The sequence below is a fragment of the Mytilus californianus genome, unplaced genomic scaffold (assembly GCF_021869535.1).
Source record: "Mytilus californianus isolate M0D057914Y unplaced genomic scaffold, xbMytCali1.0.p SCAF_3, whole genome shotgun sequence".
NCBI lineage: Eukaryota > Metazoa > Mollusca > Bivalvia > Mytilida > Mytilidae > Mytilus > Mytilus californianus.
The window spans coordinates 117,180,839-117,202,110 of NW_026262679.1; the positions used below are offsets into that span (position 1 = coordinate 117,180,839).

The following is a 21,272-nucleotide window of genomic DNA, read 5'->3' on the forward strand; positions in this document are numbered from 1 at the left end:
ATTCTAATATGGCATCCTTATTATGCTTTGTAAACAAAGCCGTGTTCTAGTTAGCACAAAATATGTTTAATAACATGCGCACAAAATTCACGTTGACATTCTCATTATTATCCCTTTTTTATCCTTATAAAATATATACATTTTAGCTGCTAACATAAACTTTTATTATATATTGTTTACCAAACAGCATAAATTTATACCGCTTTTAGTTTTTGAACTTGTTAAATATGAAAATGTAATGAACATACTGCACGGGGAGGAAATGGGAACAGCCAAACATTTCTAAGGATTTTCTTACGCTTTTCACCAATAAAAATACTGTATTTGTCCTATTAGAAGCGAAATTATTCCTTCATGTCATGCTCTGTGCTCATTTTAACATGGGTTGGCATTATATTTGACCATATATTATACCTTGCTTACGCTCATAATCGACAAATATAATGCCTACCCATGTTAAAATGAGCATAGAGCATGACATGAAGGAATTATTGTCCTGAACATGCATGAAATATTTGCCATTGGACATTTATCAAATAACAGTCAATGTGACTTTAATTTTTGCTGAAGTTTATTAGGCAATTCAAATGTTACAGAATTTGTTCGATTAATTTTAAAACTGAATTCTTTTCTCTTTTGCCATCATGTGAACAATTTGTGCAGTCATGCTTGCGTTTAACATATATATTTCATTTGGCTGTAGGGTTTGAGCTGCTTCTATTTTTTTTTTATATTTGTCCATTGTCTTGATTGACCATTTCCATCTTTATTTTCTTGTCTACAACCAATTTTATAAATTAACTCTTTTTATAATTTTTATTTTGTAGTCATATGGCAAATATAAAAACATGCTTTGAACAACACACAAGAGGATGTAGTAATCTACAGTTCATGATGGGCAAGGCAACTCTGGATTTCTACCAGAGAACAAAATACCCACTATGCACTGCAATTACTCCAACAGTTCCTGCTTATGCTGGAGATGTAACTGATTTCAACCGTATTTATCAATGTGTGGACAAGTATGTGAAAGGTTCACCTGTTGCTATGATGTCAACCATGCCCTTCAAAAATGGTTGTGATGCATTCTGGGAATTCCTTACCTGCATGGGTACAGGTGTGTCTGCAGATGAAGCTGCCTGGGCTGGAATATTTGCTGGTCAAGCCTTTAACACCACTGTTGAATTCATGATGAGATTCTGTTCTCTTCCAATCATGGATGAAGCAGAGGTCGCTGACCCAGGTAATGATCACGTAGTCACGGTTACATCTTTAATTTACAGCAGTTTCAAAGAAAATTATTTCTTTGGCTTATTACCAAAACATTCTTTTTAGTAAGCTTGCAAAGATTTGATTTGTATATGGACAAAATAAATGGTTTTATTCAATGGGCAATTCTCATATTTTTTTCCAATAAATGAACATACTTTTTATGTTTGTAAATATGTAATAATGTATACCAACCAATGTTTGTTTAAAAATATTAATTGAAAACTCAAATTATTTGCTATATTTTTAGTGACTATGTAATAAATTAAAATGAATGATACACGTGTAGCAAAATTGTATTATATCTATTTGCAGATGATAAATGTGACAGGAACATGGCTGGTCAGTGCTTGACCATGTCTAGCTTACATGTTATGCTGTCCAGTGTAATGACCATTTCCGATAAGAAAGCTCTCTGTTCAAAGTAAGTGTATTCTCCCTGTCTGTCAGTATTGCTCTGACCGTGTTCATTCTACATTTTCTGCTGTCTAGTGTAATGACAGTTGAAAATCATGGATCAAAACTTTCAGAAACAACAAAAATAGTTTAATATTGTATTTCTTTTTTTTCAATTTTGTCTTTATCTTTAATTTCATAGAAGGTTCCCATTTATGGTAAACTGCTTGGTTTAATGTCAAAATAAATTTCTAAATGTAAAAAACAAATTCAAATATAAGTTGACCATTTGTTTTTCAGGTCAATCAGTCCAATGGTAAACTGTGCCACTACATTAATGGGTTGTGCAAATACTACAAGTAATGCTGTCAGGTCAGCTCATGCTATTCAGGACTATGTCAAAATGTTTTCTGGTGTCTGTTCAGATGAACTTTGGATATGTTCCCCAGAAGATGCAATGTTTTGTGGGACATACATGAATGAGAGAATTGCTAAGATGGTTGAGATGTCACCTAGAAGAATGAATTCTACAGACATGATTGATGAAGGAATGAATGAGGAACTCTGCAGGTAAAAACTAGAGTTAAAGAAGGTGTGAGATACTGTGCAGGTATGCACAAAAGTGAAGCTTTAGACAAGTATGAACAAATGTGTGGACTGGAAAAAAATAATGCGTATATAAGTTGTCCCAGAGCTCAAAACCAGTGAAACATAAAATATCTTATAGTAAATCATAAGTTATTTCACCCAAAACCTGTGCAGTTTGGCAAAAATTATTTGAAGAATAATTGAAGGAACTGCATTTATTGAAGACTTGAAGTGGGTTGCACAACCGTCATTATTTAGATGTAAAGTATTGTAATTAAATCATGAATAAAGTCAACAGATGCCAAGAGAAATGGCATAATTCAATAATTGTAATAGAGTTAGTAATTACAATGAAAGGAAACAACTAGGAAATTCCTTGTATTGCTTTTGTTTACCATTTCAAATTTGGCAGTTTGTAATTTTTATTTAGAAATTCAACACTGTCAAAATATAAGTTCTGCTACTTTACTAACATTCATATAACTTAAAACTTGCAAAGAAGTATTCCATTCAATCATCAAATACAGAAATTTTTGTGTGCATTTAGTATTACGATTTTGAAGAATGGACAAAAATGTGAGATTACTGAATGCAATTTCAGTAAATGCTGCATTCTAATAATGCTATCAAAATTTAAAATGTGACACCTATTCCGTTGCAAAAATTTCTAAATTTACATTAATAATAATCAAAACATTACATATTACCTGACAATTGTAGTTGTTTATTATAACTTTGATATTCATTTTCAGAGTATTTGATGAAACTATGCACTGTACACAGCGTTTTACATTTGCCTGCAGTCAAGAAGTGGCTATGTATGTAAAACAGAGTGTAGCAACTTCTGTTTGTCTTGGTTACGACCTTTTCAAACGTTGTCCTTCTGTAACCATGGTAACATCAGTTGACCTTCCAAAGTGCATGAGTGACAATGATAAGGAAATGGATGATGACAGAAAGGATGAGATGAATGACAAAGACAACATCAAAACAGATGAAAGAACAACTAGAACAAAAAGAGATGCTCACATGGAGGATGAAGAAGAAGACGATTCAACATGCTCATTAGACAAAGCCATGGAATGTGTTGGAATGATGTATTATGAATTACTTGGTCCTTTCTTAGATTGTAGCCGATTCCATAGGTATGTTACCAGGCTTGAAGACATTCTCCCACGCACCCCCAACAATAGTTCTTTCTTAGATTGTAGCAGATTCCATAGGTATGTTACCAGGCTTGAAAACATTCTCCCACATAGCCCCCAACATTAGTTCTTTCGAAGATTGTAGAAGATTCCATAGGTATGTTACCAGGCTTGAAAACATATTCCCACGCATTTGTTCTATGTTAGCGGATGCCTAGATGTCAAGCTTAAACTTGGATAATTATTTTCCTAGTAAGATTCAAATTTTACCAATATTATCAAAACTAAGCTGACTTTCATTGATCTTGTTTCAATTATCCTTGTGATAAAACAAATTTCTTATTAATTTTGTAGAACCTATGTGAAGACAATGAATTGTGTACATGAAAGTACAAAAGATTGTATGAAGATGAATCCATCAGCTGCTATGTTATCTCATGCTATTAGTAACATGACAATACAACAAGTCTACATGAAGTGTCCCAGTGTTGTCATGACACCATGCAGGGAACCAGACAATTGTGCCTTTGAGAAAGCTGGTGCCTGTTACTGGAGGTTTACACAACACTTCAATAACACAAAGATAGGAGGGGAAGAATTATGTTTGTAAGTAGATAGATAAAAAAGGGGAGAAGATACCATGGGTGGCCAATCAAAGAAAAACAAAACATTATGGCCTTAAGAAAAACAACTGTCCACACTAGTTACACAACACAATATTTATTGAGCAACATGATCCCATAAAATACTTAGGTGAACTCAGGTGCTCTAGTGTTTTGGTGAAAGGAAAGACACATTGTGTATGTGTACACAATAATTTGTATTGTTGATCAAATGTTTGTAGATGATTATGGGACATTAATAGATGGCATATACATGTGTTCATGTAATAATTGATTGATAATTTTGTTCTTAAGACCACTAGACCTCATTATGGCATTAATATTGCAATGTTGATGGAATGAGCTATAAATGTAAACTTTTATGCTAGACTTTATATAATTTTTAACATATGTATTGAAAAATGGATAAAGATTTGACTGGTGAATGTAAACGTTGATTTAATGTGTGTAATGAGTAACCATAGAAATCATGCAGCTATATATTTAAAATGAAAAAAAAGGAATGTAGGGTATGGATGATAACCTAAGAGCACAAAAATAATTCAGAAATCCCTTTTATTTAAAATTGATGAACCTCTTTTTGGTAATGTTTGAAATATTTAACCATGTGGAAAGCTGGTTAAATGAATAAATTTTGTTTAGAAATAGTCGAATTCATTCATGCATGATTATTTTTCTTTTCAGATCTAGTGAAGTTGCCAAGTATTGTTCAATGGAACATACAAAACAATGTTCTATTTTCTCTCAGAGTACATTCCCACAAATGATCGACGAACATTTAAAATCCAGACATATAGACTGTAGTCCAAGTTCAGAAACATGTCTACACAAATATCAAATCACAGCTATGGGCATTCTCCATGGCGACCTTACAATGGCTGCCATGGCAAAGAAGAAGGAGCAGATGACCTTGAGAATTGCTGACATGATGATGAACAAAGACAATATGGGAGAAATGATGGACAATGCTACTAGAATGATGTCCATTGATGAGAAAAAAATGGCAGATGCATTCTTTAACTTCAGCACACTGTCCAAATATGCAGACAATAAAACACTTCAGTTGATGAAGAGTCACATTGAAAGCCTTGCTAGTTTATCAGAGATGGATGATCCAATGGCTATGTACACTAAAGTGAAGATGTTACAGTGTGTTGGCTTTAATGAGGCGTGGTCATGTTTAATGGACAAGGGTGATGAGGCTGGTTTGTCACCAGAGGTTGTACATGTGTTGAATGAAACAATGGGAATGTTTTACAGTATGGTCAGTGGCATGTGTAGCAGAGTTTCTGTTCTTTACTTGATGGAAGGTAAGTAGTGATGACAAAAACCTATTCGTGAAATAGCCATTTTAGGTCAAATACATTAATTTCAACATGTTTATGACTTGATAGTGACATAAAATAATGACTTTTACGATACTCCCTTTATTTTTCTAAAAAACTTTTAATATGTAAGTGTAAATGAATATTTATTTCAACTCACAAAAAAAATTATTATATTATAGTGATTTCTAATTCCATTCTGGTATCCATGTATCAAGAATAAACTCAAAAGATGAGATTTTAATAATCTGGAAACTCCCCAAGCAAATAGTAAATCTTATATACAAGATTATTTATTTGTAATATATAGGATTTGTCTGTGATTGATGAAATGATTAATTTAATATATTTCAGAACCAGAAACTTGTCAGATATTGCCTGCAGCCATGACCTTCATGAATCAGATCCAAAAATTGACCATTCCAGACTATGGTCTGCCTCTTTTCTGTCAGTAAGTATTGGTGCCCTTATGGAACTGAATTGTTTGCCGCAAACTTGCAGCAGACTTACTGCAAGCTTGCCGCAAACAAAAAGTTTGCAGGAACACAGAAATCAGTGTTTGCAGATGTTTGCCGCTAGCTGCAAACTTCCGGCAAACATTGCAGCTTTTTGCTGCAAGCTTGCGGCAAGTTTGCAGAAACATCAATGTTTGCCGTAAGATTGCCAGAAAGTTAAGATAATAAAGAATGTTTGCCGCAAGATTGCAGAAAACTTTGACCATTCTATATGTTTGCCAGAACATTGCCAGAATTACAAAATATTGACTGGGCATGACTAGTTGGCACTTCCTGGAAGCTAACAATTTGAAATTGTGGCTAGGTCATGTTGATTGTGTTTCGAAAATGCATTTCACATAAAAGAGATCAAGGAGGCATTTTGGTTTAATAACATAGGATATTCAATATGTAATTTTGTAAGTACAAGTAATTCATAGAACTGCATGTTTTAATAAAATAATTAATGTCACATCATACATAATTAAGTTACAGCAACTATACATGAATATCCTTGAGGAAAAAGAATTTTAGAAATAGATTCTTTAACTGATCTTTCCACAATGGAGATTTCTTCTGTTTGAAAGTACAGAATATCCTGGTGTTAGGTTTGATTTTTTTAAGACCTGGATGACAATATGCTGAATTTGTATATTGGTCCTAGTGTATGGATTATTTTGGGTTTTCTTTTTTAATCAATGATTTTATAAATTTTGTATGCTTTATTGTTCTGCTGTCAGGGATTGTGTTACCCTTACCTTAACAAATTATTTTATATCTTTGTCATATAGAATATTATTCTACAATATGAAAATAAGAAGATGTGGTATGATCGTCAAACAGACAACTTTCCTCCAGAGACCAAATGATGTAGAAATTTTAAACTATAGGTCACAGTACCTTCAGCAATGAGCAAAACCAATATAACATATTAAGCTATAAAAGATAAAACTCATCTACACCCATATTTATTTTTCAGAACTAATAATATTATTTTAACTATTGAATTTATTCTACAGACTTGTCAACATCCAGGCTTTTTCTTTTCAGAACCAATGAATTGTCAGCAGCTATAGATAAAGTGAAGGAATACTCAGATTCCTGCTCTGATGAGATCCAGGGCCAGTTTGATAAATTGAATGGTGTTGTTGAAGTTGCCAGGGACACACTTTGTAGAGCCAAGGGAGACTGTATGTCTAGCCAAGCTCAGCAATGTGTTAACACATTAAAAACACAACAGGATTGCAGGTACAGGGTTTCATTTTGTATTGAACTAGATAATAGGTCCGCTGACATGATTTTTGAAAGTTTCTTTTGAAAAAAATAAATCTTTTTAAATAACTATTAAAAAAAGTTCTTGAATTTATATTGTTGTCAGTATTTCTGTGGTCATAATATTTTTCTTTCTATAAAATGTGTTCTAATATATCAATCTCTGTGAAATTTAAAACTATGTTCATGTTTACAAGATGAAGGTGTGTTTGGTTAATTTTTTGGATACTGTCAGTTTTGTAAGTCTGTTTACCTTCTAAATGTTTGAATTAAATAAATGCAAAGCTTCACTCTTATTAGAAATCCAAAAAGAAGACAATTATCAATTATTTTTTTTTTATATTTCAGTACGTATGAGACAACCCATGCCTGTGTTGAAGTTGAGCTGAAGTTTTGTAATGCTAGTGTGTCTAATACTATAAGACAAGAACTCCAGCAGTTGTATACACAACTATCCTGTGAGAAACTCCCAGCTATCAAGGTTGGTGTTAAAGAAGATTTTTTACTCTTTCTTACATGATAAATGTACTATTTTTGTTATATATTTATGTTGGATCATTTTGTAGAATATAGTTTTTTCTGTTAGGTTTGGTTCCCTTTGTAAATGAAAATATATTTTTACTTCAGAATAGAATGAATGTTAAAAGTATTACAATTTGACACATCAAAAAATAAATAAAAGGATTTACTTAAAAGGATTGATTGATTGATTGTTGGTTGCTTAACGTCCAGTGGCAAATATTTCATGCATATTCAGGACGAGAACAAATTAACAATAAATACAATAGGTAGGTTCTGTAATAGAGGCGTCCAGTATTAAGGTCGGAGAAATTTAGGCTGCCACAGGAATTGAGGGAATATTGGATAGGGACAGAAATTTAGCCTTGCAACAGGTCACCTACGGACCCCTCAAAGAGTTGTTGCAAGGGTTCTTAACGTGCAAAGAGCGTGGCACTCTCTTTACACGAGGCATCGGATTTAACGTCCCCGTTCTGATCGGACGTGGCTGCAAATTTGTACATCCCGCACAGCCAAACGGACGCTCCACTTTGGCGAGGGTTTTACCGCCGGTCGGAGGAAGACCAATGGTGACCATACTTCTATTCCCCAGTCACCCTTGGGGGTTACTTAAAAGGAAATTTTATAATAATTAAACTGAACTGTTTTTTTTTCCTTTTTTTTTAACTTCTTTGCAGGTGTTAATCATAATTATGTTTTATGTTTTTTTCAGGTACCAACATCAGTGTTACGTTTATTAGAAGGAGGAACACCAACTACCCTGGAAATTACTGTAGAAGAAGATCCAGCACTTTGGTGTGCTAATGGGCAGACATGTGAAATTAAATTTGACCTTGACATTGAATCTGGCAATGAAAAGTAAGTCATCATACAGACATACAGTGTTGATCAACATGCATGTTATTCTTAATTGATTGTATTCTCTGAATTTGGGCAAAGACTACAGATGAAGATTGATAATCTAAACCACTGACACAGCTGTTGAGAAAAAATATAAAGCATTTTTCAGAAAAATCCTGTAAAGTGCCACCAAACTTTCATATAATGATACATTTTAATCTACTCTTAGAATTATGATTGAATACCATAGTCATCATGTTTTTTTAAAAGATTTTTTTTTCTGTTATTGTAAATAAGGCTCTTACGCTTCATACCCTCTTATAATGAGTGAAATTTTCATTCTGTATTTTAACAGATGTAAAGATGGCAGCAACATACCCCAGATTGTGGTAGCAGACGACACTGGATCATGTCAGAGAACTATCACCACTCAGAACTGGAACACACCAATATCATACACACTGTTGGCTAGAGTAGATAGCAGATATGACAATTCACATAACCTGAACATCAACATAACTGCTCATAAGTTTGTTGATGGAACTAAAGTGTTGACCAGAGTTATCTCACGTTTAGAGGTAAACACATTATATGTTCAATTTATATGAATTTTTGGAGGAAAACGTAGAAAAATTTGTGTGAAAATTATTAGTTCAATTTTTGATTAAATCTTTCTTATAAATTTCTAGTGTTAATTCTCCATTTCAAGGAATTATATGTTCTTTTCATGTAAAACTGAATTTTGTTTGTATTTAAAAATATTATTTTTTTTGTAGTCTGAAAATTTTAATGTTCATGGTTTCTTTGTATTCATTTATATAATAAATTACTTTTGATAATTTAAAGGTTCAGGGGTTATTCAGAAACATTTTTAGTTTTACAAGACAGAGTTTGTAACAAGTCATATTAAAGTAAAATTTTGAAAATATTAATGCATGGATACCCTGAACATATAGAAATTTATATATTTTGAAGGCCGTAGTTGTAAACACTGATCAACAAGCTATGTGCACGTCCATGGGTGGAAATCAGCTGTCGTCATTTGATGGACTGTAAGTATACATACAAACTCACAAGATAAGTTTGGCTCCAACTTGGTCAAATCCAAACTGAGTCTTGGGGGTTTTGAGAGCAACCTGAAGTCTCATTTATAGACCTGTGATCTTTAAAAATGATTAAAAACCGAGAATTAGAGCAGTTTAGAACTGTATAGTTAGCTTAAAAGAATCCTGGAGACTTGATGGAACTTTTAAAAGTGATTTTGTGACCAAAGAGGTACCCTACTAGAGCCCCAAGGTTGTACTAAATATTAATAAACAAGCTATGTGTACACCTATGAATGGAAATTGGATGTAGCCATTTGTTGGACTGTAAGTATATGCAATACACATGATGAGGCTGTAGTTAATATACTAAATCAGGAAGCATCAGCATATCCTTGAGAGTAAATACCTGGTACATATAATCTGTTGAGGGCTTGTAAGTACACACGCAAAGCAACAGATCTGTTGATTTATTGGGCAATATTTTTACTGGATTATTGGGCAATATTTTTACTGGAATAGCACATAGAATTTTATTATCAGTTATATGTCTCTCAGTGTTCCAAGAATTAACTATATGGAGTTCAGTAGGCACTTCTATTAAAATATGATGGGTGATAGTTATTTAAGAAAGATAGCCTGTGCAATTATAAGATATAATCAATCAAATATTAAGTATAGTGGGGTAGAATAAAAAGTGCCTTTCAACACCCTCCTCCTTACATTTATCATCCTGAACATATATGAAATATTTGCCACTGAATGTTAATCGACAAGTGATCAATCAACCATTTTTTATATTTGAAACAGCCCTCAGCCAAAAGGTGTAGTATCCTGACTGTTGTAATTCCATTTGATTTTTATATTTACAGGTTTGAGACCATTCGATACCAGGGAGAATTTATTGTATACAAAAACAAGGAATTCCCACAAGAGGTAAATTGTTAGGGAGAATATTTAACAGTACTAAAAGTTATTAAACTAACGACATATTGAGTATAAACAAGTAAAGTCACATTATGGGAAGAGATTATATATATATAGATTCTACTACTGCATCAAGTGTGATATGATATTTATCCAATCAAAACAGTTAAATTTTCAAATTTAAAACACTCGTCATCAGATATAGTTGCCTTTTTTGATGACGTCACAATAGGAATTTCAGAGAAGAGCAAGAAAATTTGACGTCATAATCAAATTTTGTCCAATGAACAACTGAGATCACATGAACCACACGTTCATTAAATAAAAAAAATTAACCAGTCGGGGAAAAAGATAAATGGGGTAAGAATTAGAGAAATTCCATCTTGCAACTTTGTTGATTTACATACTTGTCCAATTGAGATAGTCATAAAACTTTAAAATCAAACGTTTACCTAAAATTTCATTATATATAAATGATAAGTATAGTAGTCAGGGTGAAGAAGAATCCATTTCTCTAATGGTATTATGGTTTTATGTGCCAAATTTTTTTATTTTGAATACAAATCGCCTTTATATTAAGACTTGTGTTTGTATTTGTGCTGTAATGATGAGATTGGTCCACGCACATCATTCTCTCACCATTGACAACCCTTTCTCTTTCAGGTTCACACATTGTACCAGACATGTTCACCAACTGATTCTAACTTGTGTATATGTGCTGTAATGGTGAGGGTAGGTGACGATTCTCTCACAATTGACAAGTGTAGACGATCTGGTCAGACAGGGGTCATAGCTCCATCTGCTTTATTCTACAAGTCAGGACAAATAGCAGAAGGATTCAGGATCTATGTGGCTAATAATGGACAAATTGTCAGAGTAAGTTAAATAACATTTTACATATTATTTCCTATTCCTTGGATTTTCTTGTGATTTGTTGCCTCTTTATAAAATATAAAAAATATTTAATTTCCAAAACAGAAGCATTTATTTAAATTCCATGTTTAAGATGGAATGTATTTTCTAAATTGAGGCAAATAACTAATAAAAGATTCTTAGTCGACCATTGTTATAGTTTAGTTGGTCTTTTTTTTTTAATTAATTTTGTACATAACAGGTTATTTCCTTTTCAGCTTATGTTGCCAACAGGAACTATTGTTAGTGTTGACATTAGCGACATGCAGCTGTCTATTTTACCTTCTTCATTGGATTGGCTCAGATCAGAAGGTAATAGTTCAACCTTTACATTGCTTTTACAACAAGAAAGACGTCAATACCAACTGCTTAATTTGTAATGGAAAAATAAGTTAATTTACTACTCTTGATCAAGTTTCTTGGGAAACTCTGATTTTTTGTAAACTGAAAATTATCTCCTTGTCTTATAATAAAAAAAACATCTTATGTACGTTGTTTAGTAATTATAACTGTCTCTGTATCTGTCAATTGAGGTCTTAGAATAATGTAACATTATCTTTAATCAGATGTTATGGGCCAAAATTTCTGCTTTTTGTTGGAAAAAAAAAATGAAGATAAACTCTCTATTGCAATATTTTAGGTAAACATGACTTCATTTTACTATTATTTTACACAGGTTTGTGTGGAAGTTACGATGCCAATAAATTTAACGATGCCATGTCTAAAGACGGAACTGTTATGAGTCTGGTTAATAATGCTGCTCCTGACCAATTTGCTTCATCTTGGAGGTAAAAAAAAAAAATATATATATATATGATAAAATACTTACTTCTGTTGATCTTAACAGTTTTAAACTTCTATCCTTAATAAATGCAGTGTACAGTTTAATATGAAGATTCTATTTTGTTGTAATTATCTTAAAATTTAGATTTCAGGATATATTGAAGTATCAATTTGGTTATACAATAAACTTAGTAATGAAAGCATTTATTTTGTGTTTTTAATTTCTATTTAACTTAATAAAGACTTAACTGTCACATACATTTCCTAAATTTTCTTTTCATAAATGTAAAACAAGAGTCACATGCATAATAAATACATTTATGATGTTGTTTTGAATATACACATTTGTTTCATCTTTCAACAGAGTTTCAGTATATGAAAGTTTGTTTTCTGGAGTAAGAACTGTTTCTACACTAAACTACAAAAGTTACTGCACATGCCCAGCAGATAGTTCTGCTCCTGTTTGTAAAGAAATGAGAATAGTCGAGTCATGTGACCTGGTTTCAGGTATGTATGTTATTCCGCAGAAAATTTATGAATAAGATTACCATTAATTGAATCTGTGAACAGAAGCTGGAATTTTTGTCTGAGTGGCAATACTATTAGGGAGAATTGTAATAGTTTTTGTCTGTCTGTGCATCCTTAACACTTTGTGAACACAGCAATTCTGAGAACACTTGTCTGAGTCTTCTCATACTCCATAGGATTGTTTGTTGACCATACTATATTACCATGTTGATTTTAATTAATTTGGGTGTTTTAAAACGAATACTCAACATTTTATTGTCACTGTTTGTTATTCAGTAGTAGAAAATCTTGAAATCTCTTAAAAAGAACAAGATGTTCACTTTGAAATATAAAATCACTATATAAAGGAAAGATACTAGAAATTCTAAGAGAAGAAAAAGATGAATCAATAAAAGGTACATGAATACATTATCATTCACATATAAAGATCTCTGTTTAATATAGGATATTGAATATTTTAGGTGTGGATGTAACATCAACCATTGAAGGAACAGCTGTGAATCAAGACAACTCTCAGACAAGGAAGAAGAGACAAACCGTCGACCCGTTGTCAGGTCTGGATGTCGATTATACTTACATTGCTCCAGAGGTTGGTAACTAAAGCTAATAATGATGTCTTTAGGATTGACTTAATCCCATTAGATATTCTTACATAAAAATTCCCTAATTGGTCAACTAGTCAAGTTGCTAGACTGAATATTAAAATTTTAATTCTTTTTTATTTAAAATTTGATTTATATTTTATCTAATGTACTCCCACTATATAATAGTCTCTATTCCTGATGAAAAATATTTGAAGACATATATTTAACATAAAAGGTGACAAGTATAGAATTGGATTTTTTTTCTATTTTTAGGCTACATGGTCAAACAACTGGAATGAGACTTCAGCCAGACAGCATTGTGAGAGCCTATTGACCGGGTCAAGTCTTGGACAGCTTTGTACTGCTGCCACTGGATACACATTCCAAGCAGAAGTTGATGCCTGTATTCAAAATATCAAGGTAATATTTCATGTGTTTGTAAGCTGAAAGTACAGTTAGATCATGATATTTTCAACATGTATTAATTTTGCTATTTTTGTGGTACTTATGAAAGCATTAAAAACTAGCACCGTTTAGAATCATATCATTTGTGATTTGTATACAAAATAAAATTGATAATTCAATAGTTTAAAGTTGTGAACATATCTGTATAGATTAATTGCCAAAAAAAGGAATACTTTTACATTGTCATATCATATGAAAAAAAAAATTAAGTTCTCAAACAACTTCTTGAAACTTGGAAAAAAAGTTCTCATGCTGAAAAATTGACATATATCAATGGTACATTTTTAATTTAGAATACAAAATAACTTTCTCCTAGTTAGGTAATTACAGTTCGAAAAAATATCAATGATACTTTACTATAGGCTCTTCAAAAACAAGCAGAAAGCTGTAGTTAATTAATTACTTATAATTAACTTTTTATGAATCTACAATAAAAATCATAGTGTGCAACATTGCTAATGCCCTGTACTATCATATTGTTAATGGCACTTTGATCACTGCCATTAGTGTTTTAATGAGCAGAAATTCTTAAAATGATTCCTCAAATACAAAAAAAAATGTTACCATTTGTTTGGGAAAAAATTTACCTTTAGTAATTAACCTTGGTAATTTTTTGACCATGCTTTATCATCTTCACTTTCAAATGGGATGATGTAAAGATTAATGTATAATTATTTACAGATGAATGGCCACACCAATTCCTTAGGGTCATATGTAGAAGCCATGAAAACTAAATGTGTAGCTCAGATTGATAAGAACCTACCAAGTCTGTCCAGTGATCCAGCATTACTGGCTACTATCCTCAGTCATACCTGTCCAAATGATTGTTCAACTCACGGAACATGTACAGACCAAGGTATGTTGTTATATAGAGGAGTGTGGTTAAATAGGATGGGGGTTTCACTAAGGATCCAGCATTGCTGACCTCAATTCCCAGTCAAACCTATCCAAATGAGTATTTAACTTGAACTTAACAATTAAGATGTTTCTGTGGGAAGAATGTTGTATGGTTCATTAACATGATCTTGTTTCAAAAAGTTTTTAGTATTTTAATTCAAATCATTTAATTTTTGAAATTTAATATTCTTAATGTATGTTTTTTTAATTTAATCAAAATAGAGTTTGAATATCAGATTCAAGTGCTATAATACTGGAACTGTATTGCAAACTGAAATTGATAGTACATTCTTACTTTACATGTTTTATGTCTTCAGGAACTTGTGCCTGCTACGTTACTTGGGTATCAGCAGACTGTTCAGTCAGTAGAAATCTCAACCATTAGTTATCTCCCTTTTTTCTTTCTTCAGGAACTTGTACCTGCTACGGTGATTGGGTATCAGCAGACTTTTCAGTCAGTAGAAATCTCAACCATGAGTTATCTCCTTTTTTTTCTTTTCAGGAACTTGTACCTGCTACGGTGATTGGGTATCAGCAGATTGTTCTGTCAGTAGATATGCTGAACCAACAGTTATCTCCCTTAGAGATGGTGATGTGTGTGATTCCAATTCTTGTAACAGTGTATTTGTACTTGGACAGAATTTCATCGAGCAGGCTACACTGTCTTGCCATTACCAGGTATGATGGGAAATTTCAATTAAAGAAATTATCTCCCTTTGTATGTGTTATTTATTTAAATGAGTAAAAATATATTTTGTTTACTATGATAAAATGTATGCTGAAAAAATTTGAAAATTAAAACCAGTATTGAAATCTTCCTAAAAAATTATTTAAGAAGAAGAGAAATCAGCTAGACAACCAAAAGTAAGTGACCTTCAATAATAAGTCTTATCTATGATTTTTTCGGTATGCCGCATAGGCTATCTTTGAAAAGAGAGTATTAATTGTTAAAAACTCATTCGTATAAAAAATATAGAGTACAACATACATGGAACATATTACCATTTTCATAGAATGAGCTTAACTTCGAGCAGCAATGAATGTTGGAAAAGGGATATCAGATCCTTGAGGCTTTACAATATACCAATACATCTAAAAGTCAAATTGGATAGAGTAGAGATTAGGACTGTAACATTTAAACATATTTATGACGCAGACCTTTTCTTACTTAACAACTGACATAAGGCATATCAAACTAAACAAAGATTTCTATTTTTAAAATATAAATTTCTAAGCCAATCATAAATAGAGTTATTACAATTTACATTAATGCACGTGTGTGGAAATCAGACAGCTCTAAACTATTTTTACCACAACTACTGGAATAAAATTAAATTGTCTTTTTAATTTTGCTTTCAGTCACAAGGTGACCAACCAATAAAAGTAGCAGCCCAGTTTATAACAAGCTCTATGGTACAGTGTCAAGCTTTGCCGGTAGTGGCAGCATACAAGCAAATGACCATCTCTGTAACCAACAGTGGTGATCTCCAGAAAGCAACTGGTACCCTTGGACTTGCTGTGTATCATCCTGGATGCTATAGCTGTGCTAACTATCAAACTTGTCAACAATTGGTAGGTTTCTGCTCATCTGGACACAGGGTATTTGAAGGAGCTTTGTCCTTCCTTGTAATAGTCACCTTTCACTGGAGGGGACCTTGACTATATATGTTTTTGTTATTCCTACCTTTAAATCCTGATGGAAGTTTACCTTCACTATGAATCCAAAGCTAAACAAAGTATTTAATATTCCTTTAAGAAAAAGAGGGTACCGGTAATTTTAATGATGTACAATTTGTATTTATAAGTCTATAAAGTCTTGGATGACTGTTTGGTTGTTATATTCCCCCATGTCACCTTTAATTCATATAAATTGCCAATATGTTAAAAAAAAAAATCAATCAATTATAAAGAATATAGCCCAATTTTAAGAATTACATTAAAAGCCTTCTTATTGAAATAGATTATAATCGTTCAAATGATTTTGTCACACATTCTGTCAAGATTTTGAAATCAGTTTTACTAATTTTCACATTTATGAGATTTTAATGATGTATGAAAATTATAAAGGTAAAAAAATATTACACTTTTTAAAGGAATGTTCTTAAAAGGTTGGATGATTTAAATTAAAATAAACTTGAGAACCTCAGAAAAGTTTTATGTGAAGGGAGGTCAGATAGCTCTGGCACTGATGTAGAAATTAAGCAATGTTTTTATAATAAATTGTGAATTGATGTTAGAAAAACATCTACTTTTGGCAATGGTGAGATGGGAATGATGAAGGAGATTTTTTTTATCCAAAAGATATATAATGATTTTGACCTCCCACTCAGTAGGTTTTGTCTCCAGTGGAAGGTGGCTTTGTGTATAGTGAAAAAAATGTTGATTCAGGCGGGAAAGTTTTGTTAAAATATGTTTTATCTGATTTTTCTCTCGGTTAAATCAGAATTTTAAAAAAAAGACAACTAAGAATAGAGTAGATTCTAATGAATATGCAAAATGTCTTTTTTTAATAATTTTTATTCAAAAGTTAAGAAGTTGAACTACTTAATAATAACAAAATTACCAGCCCTTTGTTTGATTAAAGTTATTTACATTATTTGAATTTGTAGACTACTGGTTGCATGTTAGGTGGTGTCTGTTACCATGGAAATGCTGTGAATCCAGGCAACTCATGTCAGAGATGTATACCAGAAATATCTGTTAATGCATGGACAAATGTTATAGGTAAATTTCATAGATGTAAAAATTGTGTCAGTTTCTTTTTTAAAGTTTACTATATAAAAAGAGGAATAGGATTATTAAGGGCAGAAATTGTGATAGTACATACTCTGAGTTTATGAAAGGGAGATAATTTCTTATTCTATAGGTATCAATTATTTTATACTCAACAATTTTTTACTGTGGAGACATTATTATTCGTATGGTATCAATTTTCATTGATTTTGTGAATGTAGGGAAACCACAAATTTCAATGTTCAAGGAAGTATACATTTATGTAAGCTTGTATACAAATATATGCAAAACCCTGAAAACAAATATCCACAAAAATACAGTTTTCCTCATACCATGAAAATTGGTTCCCACGAAAATAAATGAATCCACAGTACATAATGAATGATAACAATTAGAATAATATTTGGATTTCTATATGCTTGCTAGTATATACTTATACAAGGATAATTTCAGTAAATTTATTCTCCCTATTTTAATGGTAAAGGCACAGATAATTGCTATTAAATCAGTGCCTTATAATATATTTTCTAATAAACATCTACATTAAGATGTGACCAAGTGTTGACGACTTGATGTTGACCTCTGGATTTCCTTGGTTGTTTTTGTTTTTGGGTTGTTGTCTCATCATAGGGATATACTTTACATCTCTGTCTACTAACATTCCTTTCCTGTATGTTCAGGCAAATTTCTGCCGATGAGTTTTAAAGGTAGAGAAAACTGTAGTATGTAGGGTCAAACACTGACCTGTTGCAAGTAACTGACAGACACTAAATCATAGAGGACATATTTATAATCATTGTGTATTGACTTTTGTAGGTGGTAGCTGTGTAGGTTATCTAAGTACACCAGAACCCCCAATTACACCCCCCACTACGCCCCCAGCTGGAGGTAGTACCCAGTCCCCTGCAGGTAATAAGGAAGAAGATACATCTGACGATGACAACGACCGAGTGGTATACATCGTACTTGGTTGTCTGGCTGGAGGATTTGCTCTCATCTCACTCTTCCTGGCCTGTAAAGTCTGTACCAGTAAAGAGTAAGTATTATACAACTTCTGTTGACAAAACTTTTATTTTCAGATTATAGATTATAGATCTGAGTCAGAGCTATGAATCAGGATATTTCTTTTTCCATTTTTTCCTGTTTTTTTTTTGGGGGGGGGGAGGTTTTAAGCATTGGCTTAAATTGTTGTTTAAATTCTGACAGGACAACTTTTTGAAAACCCAAACCCAAATAAAGTTATTATACTGATACAAGACCAATAGATCATGTGGAGGATTACTATTGTCAAATCTTTTCACAATTTCTCTCACAATTCAGTAAAGATTTGTTTGAATAAGTTAGTGAAAAAAAAATTAACTTAAAAATTTTGATAAAGGTATGCTTTGCCAACCATCAGGAAATATAGTCAATGTTTTGGTATGGGAAACCCCCAGTATCACATAAAAGAAAAATTGAAATAGCAGGTGTTAATTATTTGTGGAAGTTTGGTTGAAATCTGTTTTCAAGAAGTTGCATATAAACAAATAGAAATTGCTTTGTCCATGCTTGGTATGGGAAAATCTACTAAGCTTCGATCAAATGTTGGTAAAATAAACCTGTGTTGGGAGTACTCTTACAGGATCGTGCTGGATAGCTCCCTTTAATTATTGCTGTTTAACGTTTGTTCAAATTGAGTCATATTTATGCATAGAAGACATGCCAGCCATACAGGCCCTTTGAAAACTGTAGTTGGTTTATTTTTGAAGTAATTCAAATCAAATGAAAAACTATATGAACAATGTACTTAAATATGAGTATAGTCTTTTCTACTGAGCAATGAATTTAAGGTAAGGTAACACACGTATATATTACTATTATATTATAATGTTGTTATGCATGACTTAAAATATGTTATATAAGCTATATAAAATTTATGTATTAAAATATCTTATTTATATTATTTTCCTCAATATACCACTGTTTATGGTTTATTATCCCTGGATATTTATCGAAAGGCATATAATTTATGTTTAAAATAAGGAGATGTGTTTTCATTGCCAATTTGCCGTTTTAGAATCTAATGCATTCTGGGTAATATTTTCAAAAGCGTACACCAAAACGTTGTGATTGGTTTAAAATGTTCTAAACAATGGAAATTCAACCAATGACACAATGTTATTTTCATTTTGGTGTACGATGAATGAGATTACCCATAGTCCTTTAGATTCTGAAAAGCCGAATAAGACAACTATCGACAAAAGACAGAAAGACCAGGATGTAAACAACTATAGAGCACATCCTGCTATTTAAAATAAGCAAAATCGTAAAGTTTAGTAGGCAATAAATGACCCTAGGATAACAACATGTAAAACAATTCAAAAGAGAAAAAAACAACAGCCTAATGATACATGTTGATTCATTTATAAACATGTGTGTAGATAATTGTCTGAAAAACCATGTACAAATAATGGAGATGATGACTGAAGTCCTATTAGTACTTAACTTTGAACAATAGTAGAGAACAGGATGAACTTGTCTTGTTTGGAGGTTACAGTTCAAAGACAATATCAAATATTTACCATATGACATCAAGCAGCCAATTATCAAAATCATTTTAAGAAGTGAATAGTAGATAAGGATACCACAAAGGATACTTTTCAGAAAAAAGATTGAGTTATTTGTCTTTATATGACACAACACCGTAAAACTGGAAACTCAAACATTCATTGAAACAGAAAATATTTTGCAGAGCAATCACCTACAATAGTTTCAGATTTTATTTTAATGGTTGAATAAGTGAAATTGATATCCATAAGATTTAAGTAATTGTTTGCATGACTGTTTATATGTTTTAATTTTGCATGATAAGACAAACTATATGTGATTAAAATTGCATGATTGGTGAATGATATTAACATACATGTAGATTGTTTACTTTCACATTACATTTTTTAACATATGACAAAGTACCAGACAATCATTGTATTATTTATTTATAGCAGAAAACAAATTCCTGTTATTGCATACAATCAATTTATCATTAGTAAGCATAAACAGAGCATTTTTAATGAGGGATCCATGCAGTCATATCATATACATATGCACATCGCCATTTTACTTGACAGAAATTTGTGGAATCAAACTTATATTTTTAAACAGCTTATAGAAAAATGCTTTTCCTAAGAGCTTATTTTAATTTCATGTTATAAAATTAAATCTGATATAGAAACCAAGTGAGGAATTTCTTCAATGGAAGTTATCTCCCCTTTTTCATTTGCAGATTGTGAGATCTTTAGTTATCTCTGTTTAAAATCTAGTCTCCCTGAGTTCATTTAGAATTTGCCTTATAATTTTGGCTTTTTTCCATTATGAAAAAAGACTTTCAAAGTGACCTTTAGATGTCAATTTTATCTCAAAGATCTATATAGTAATCCTTGTTTGTCTGAAAAACACAAAGTACTTGATGATAAAACTCCAAAGATTATGCTAGCACATTTGCTTTGATAATAATATATGCTTTAAAATTGCTTTTATAAAAAAGGAGGTGCGCTAAGTGTCCTTTTTGGCCCAAAAATTGAAATATTATAAAATCAGGTGATTTAAGTAAAGATAATTACTAGTAATAAGTATAAATTTGCAGAGAGATTTTTCATTCTGACAGCAAAAATTTTGATTTCTTATAAAAATGATATTGACATTTATGACCCCCAATGGGTATTTTACACAACTTTTTGGACATATTGGATACGGGCAAAGGCCTTACCAGAAAAGGATATTTTACCCAGTTTTTATACGCCCGTCAAAATTAGACGAGACGTATTATGGTATACAAATGTCCGTCGTCTGTCTGTCCGGCGTAAACATGTCGCACCATATCTTGAGAACAACTTATTCAAATTTCATGAAACTTATCATAGTTGTTTCTTATGATGGTCAAACGATCTGTA

General features: G+C 31.9%; 2 protein-coding genes across 6 annotated transcripts in view; one reads left to right on the forward strand and one right to left on the reverse strand.

The window, feature by feature from the left end:
• LOC127735930 (uncharacterized) overlaps nucleotides 1-21,272 on the reverse strand; it is a 502,702-nt gene that overhangs the window by 165,946 nt on the left and 315,484 nt on the right. The window lies entirely within an intron of this gene.
• The window catches only part of LOC127735918 (uncharacterized), a 108,185-nt gene that overhangs the window by 83,251 nt on the left and 3,662 nt on the right, over nucleotides 1-21,272 (forward strand). For both annotated transcript variants that reach the window (XM_052246357.1, XM_052246358.1), the window contains exons 75-98: nucleotides 828-1,243; nucleotides 1,585-1,693; nucleotides 1,966-2,235; nucleotides 3,006-3,398; nucleotides 3,753-4,004; nucleotides 4,706-5,331; nucleotides 5,701-5,797; nucleotides 6,891-7,088; nucleotides 7,461-7,593; nucleotides 8,344-8,489; nucleotides 8,827-9,049; nucleotides 9,447-9,523; nucleotides 10,387-10,450; nucleotides 11,105-11,317; nucleotides 11,572-11,665; nucleotides 12,030-12,141; nucleotides 12,501-12,643; nucleotides 13,126-13,253; nucleotides 13,522-13,668; nucleotides 14,395-14,569; nucleotides 15,113-15,288; nucleotides 15,970-16,182; nucleotides 17,220-17,334; nucleotides 18,160-18,379. In XM_052246357.1, coding sequence (XP_052102317.1) covers nucleotides 828-1,243; nucleotides 1,585-1,693; nucleotides 1,966-2,235; nucleotides 3,006-3,398; nucleotides 3,753-4,004; nucleotides 4,706-5,331; nucleotides 5,701-5,797; nucleotides 6,891-7,088; nucleotides 7,461-7,593; nucleotides 8,344-8,489; nucleotides 8,827-9,049; nucleotides 9,447-9,523; nucleotides 10,387-10,450; nucleotides 11,105-11,317; nucleotides 11,572-11,665; nucleotides 12,030-12,141; nucleotides 12,501-12,643; nucleotides 13,126-13,253; nucleotides 13,522-13,668; nucleotides 14,395-14,569; nucleotides 15,113-15,288; nucleotides 15,970-16,182; nucleotides 17,220-17,334; nucleotides 18,160-18,379 — 4,740 coding nt within the window. The remainder of the gene's footprint in view (nucleotides 1-827; nucleotides 1,244-1,584; nucleotides 1,694-1,965; nucleotides 2,236-3,005; nucleotides 3,399-3,752; nucleotides 4,005-4,705; nucleotides 5,332-5,700; nucleotides 5,798-6,890; nucleotides 7,089-7,460; nucleotides 7,594-8,343; nucleotides 8,490-8,826; nucleotides 9,050-9,446; nucleotides 9,524-10,386; nucleotides 10,451-11,104; nucleotides 11,318-11,571; nucleotides 11,666-12,029; nucleotides 12,142-12,500; nucleotides 12,644-13,125; nucleotides 13,254-13,521; nucleotides 13,669-14,394; nucleotides 14,570-15,112; nucleotides 15,289-15,969; nucleotides 16,183-17,219; nucleotides 17,335-18,159; nucleotides 18,380-21,272) is intronic.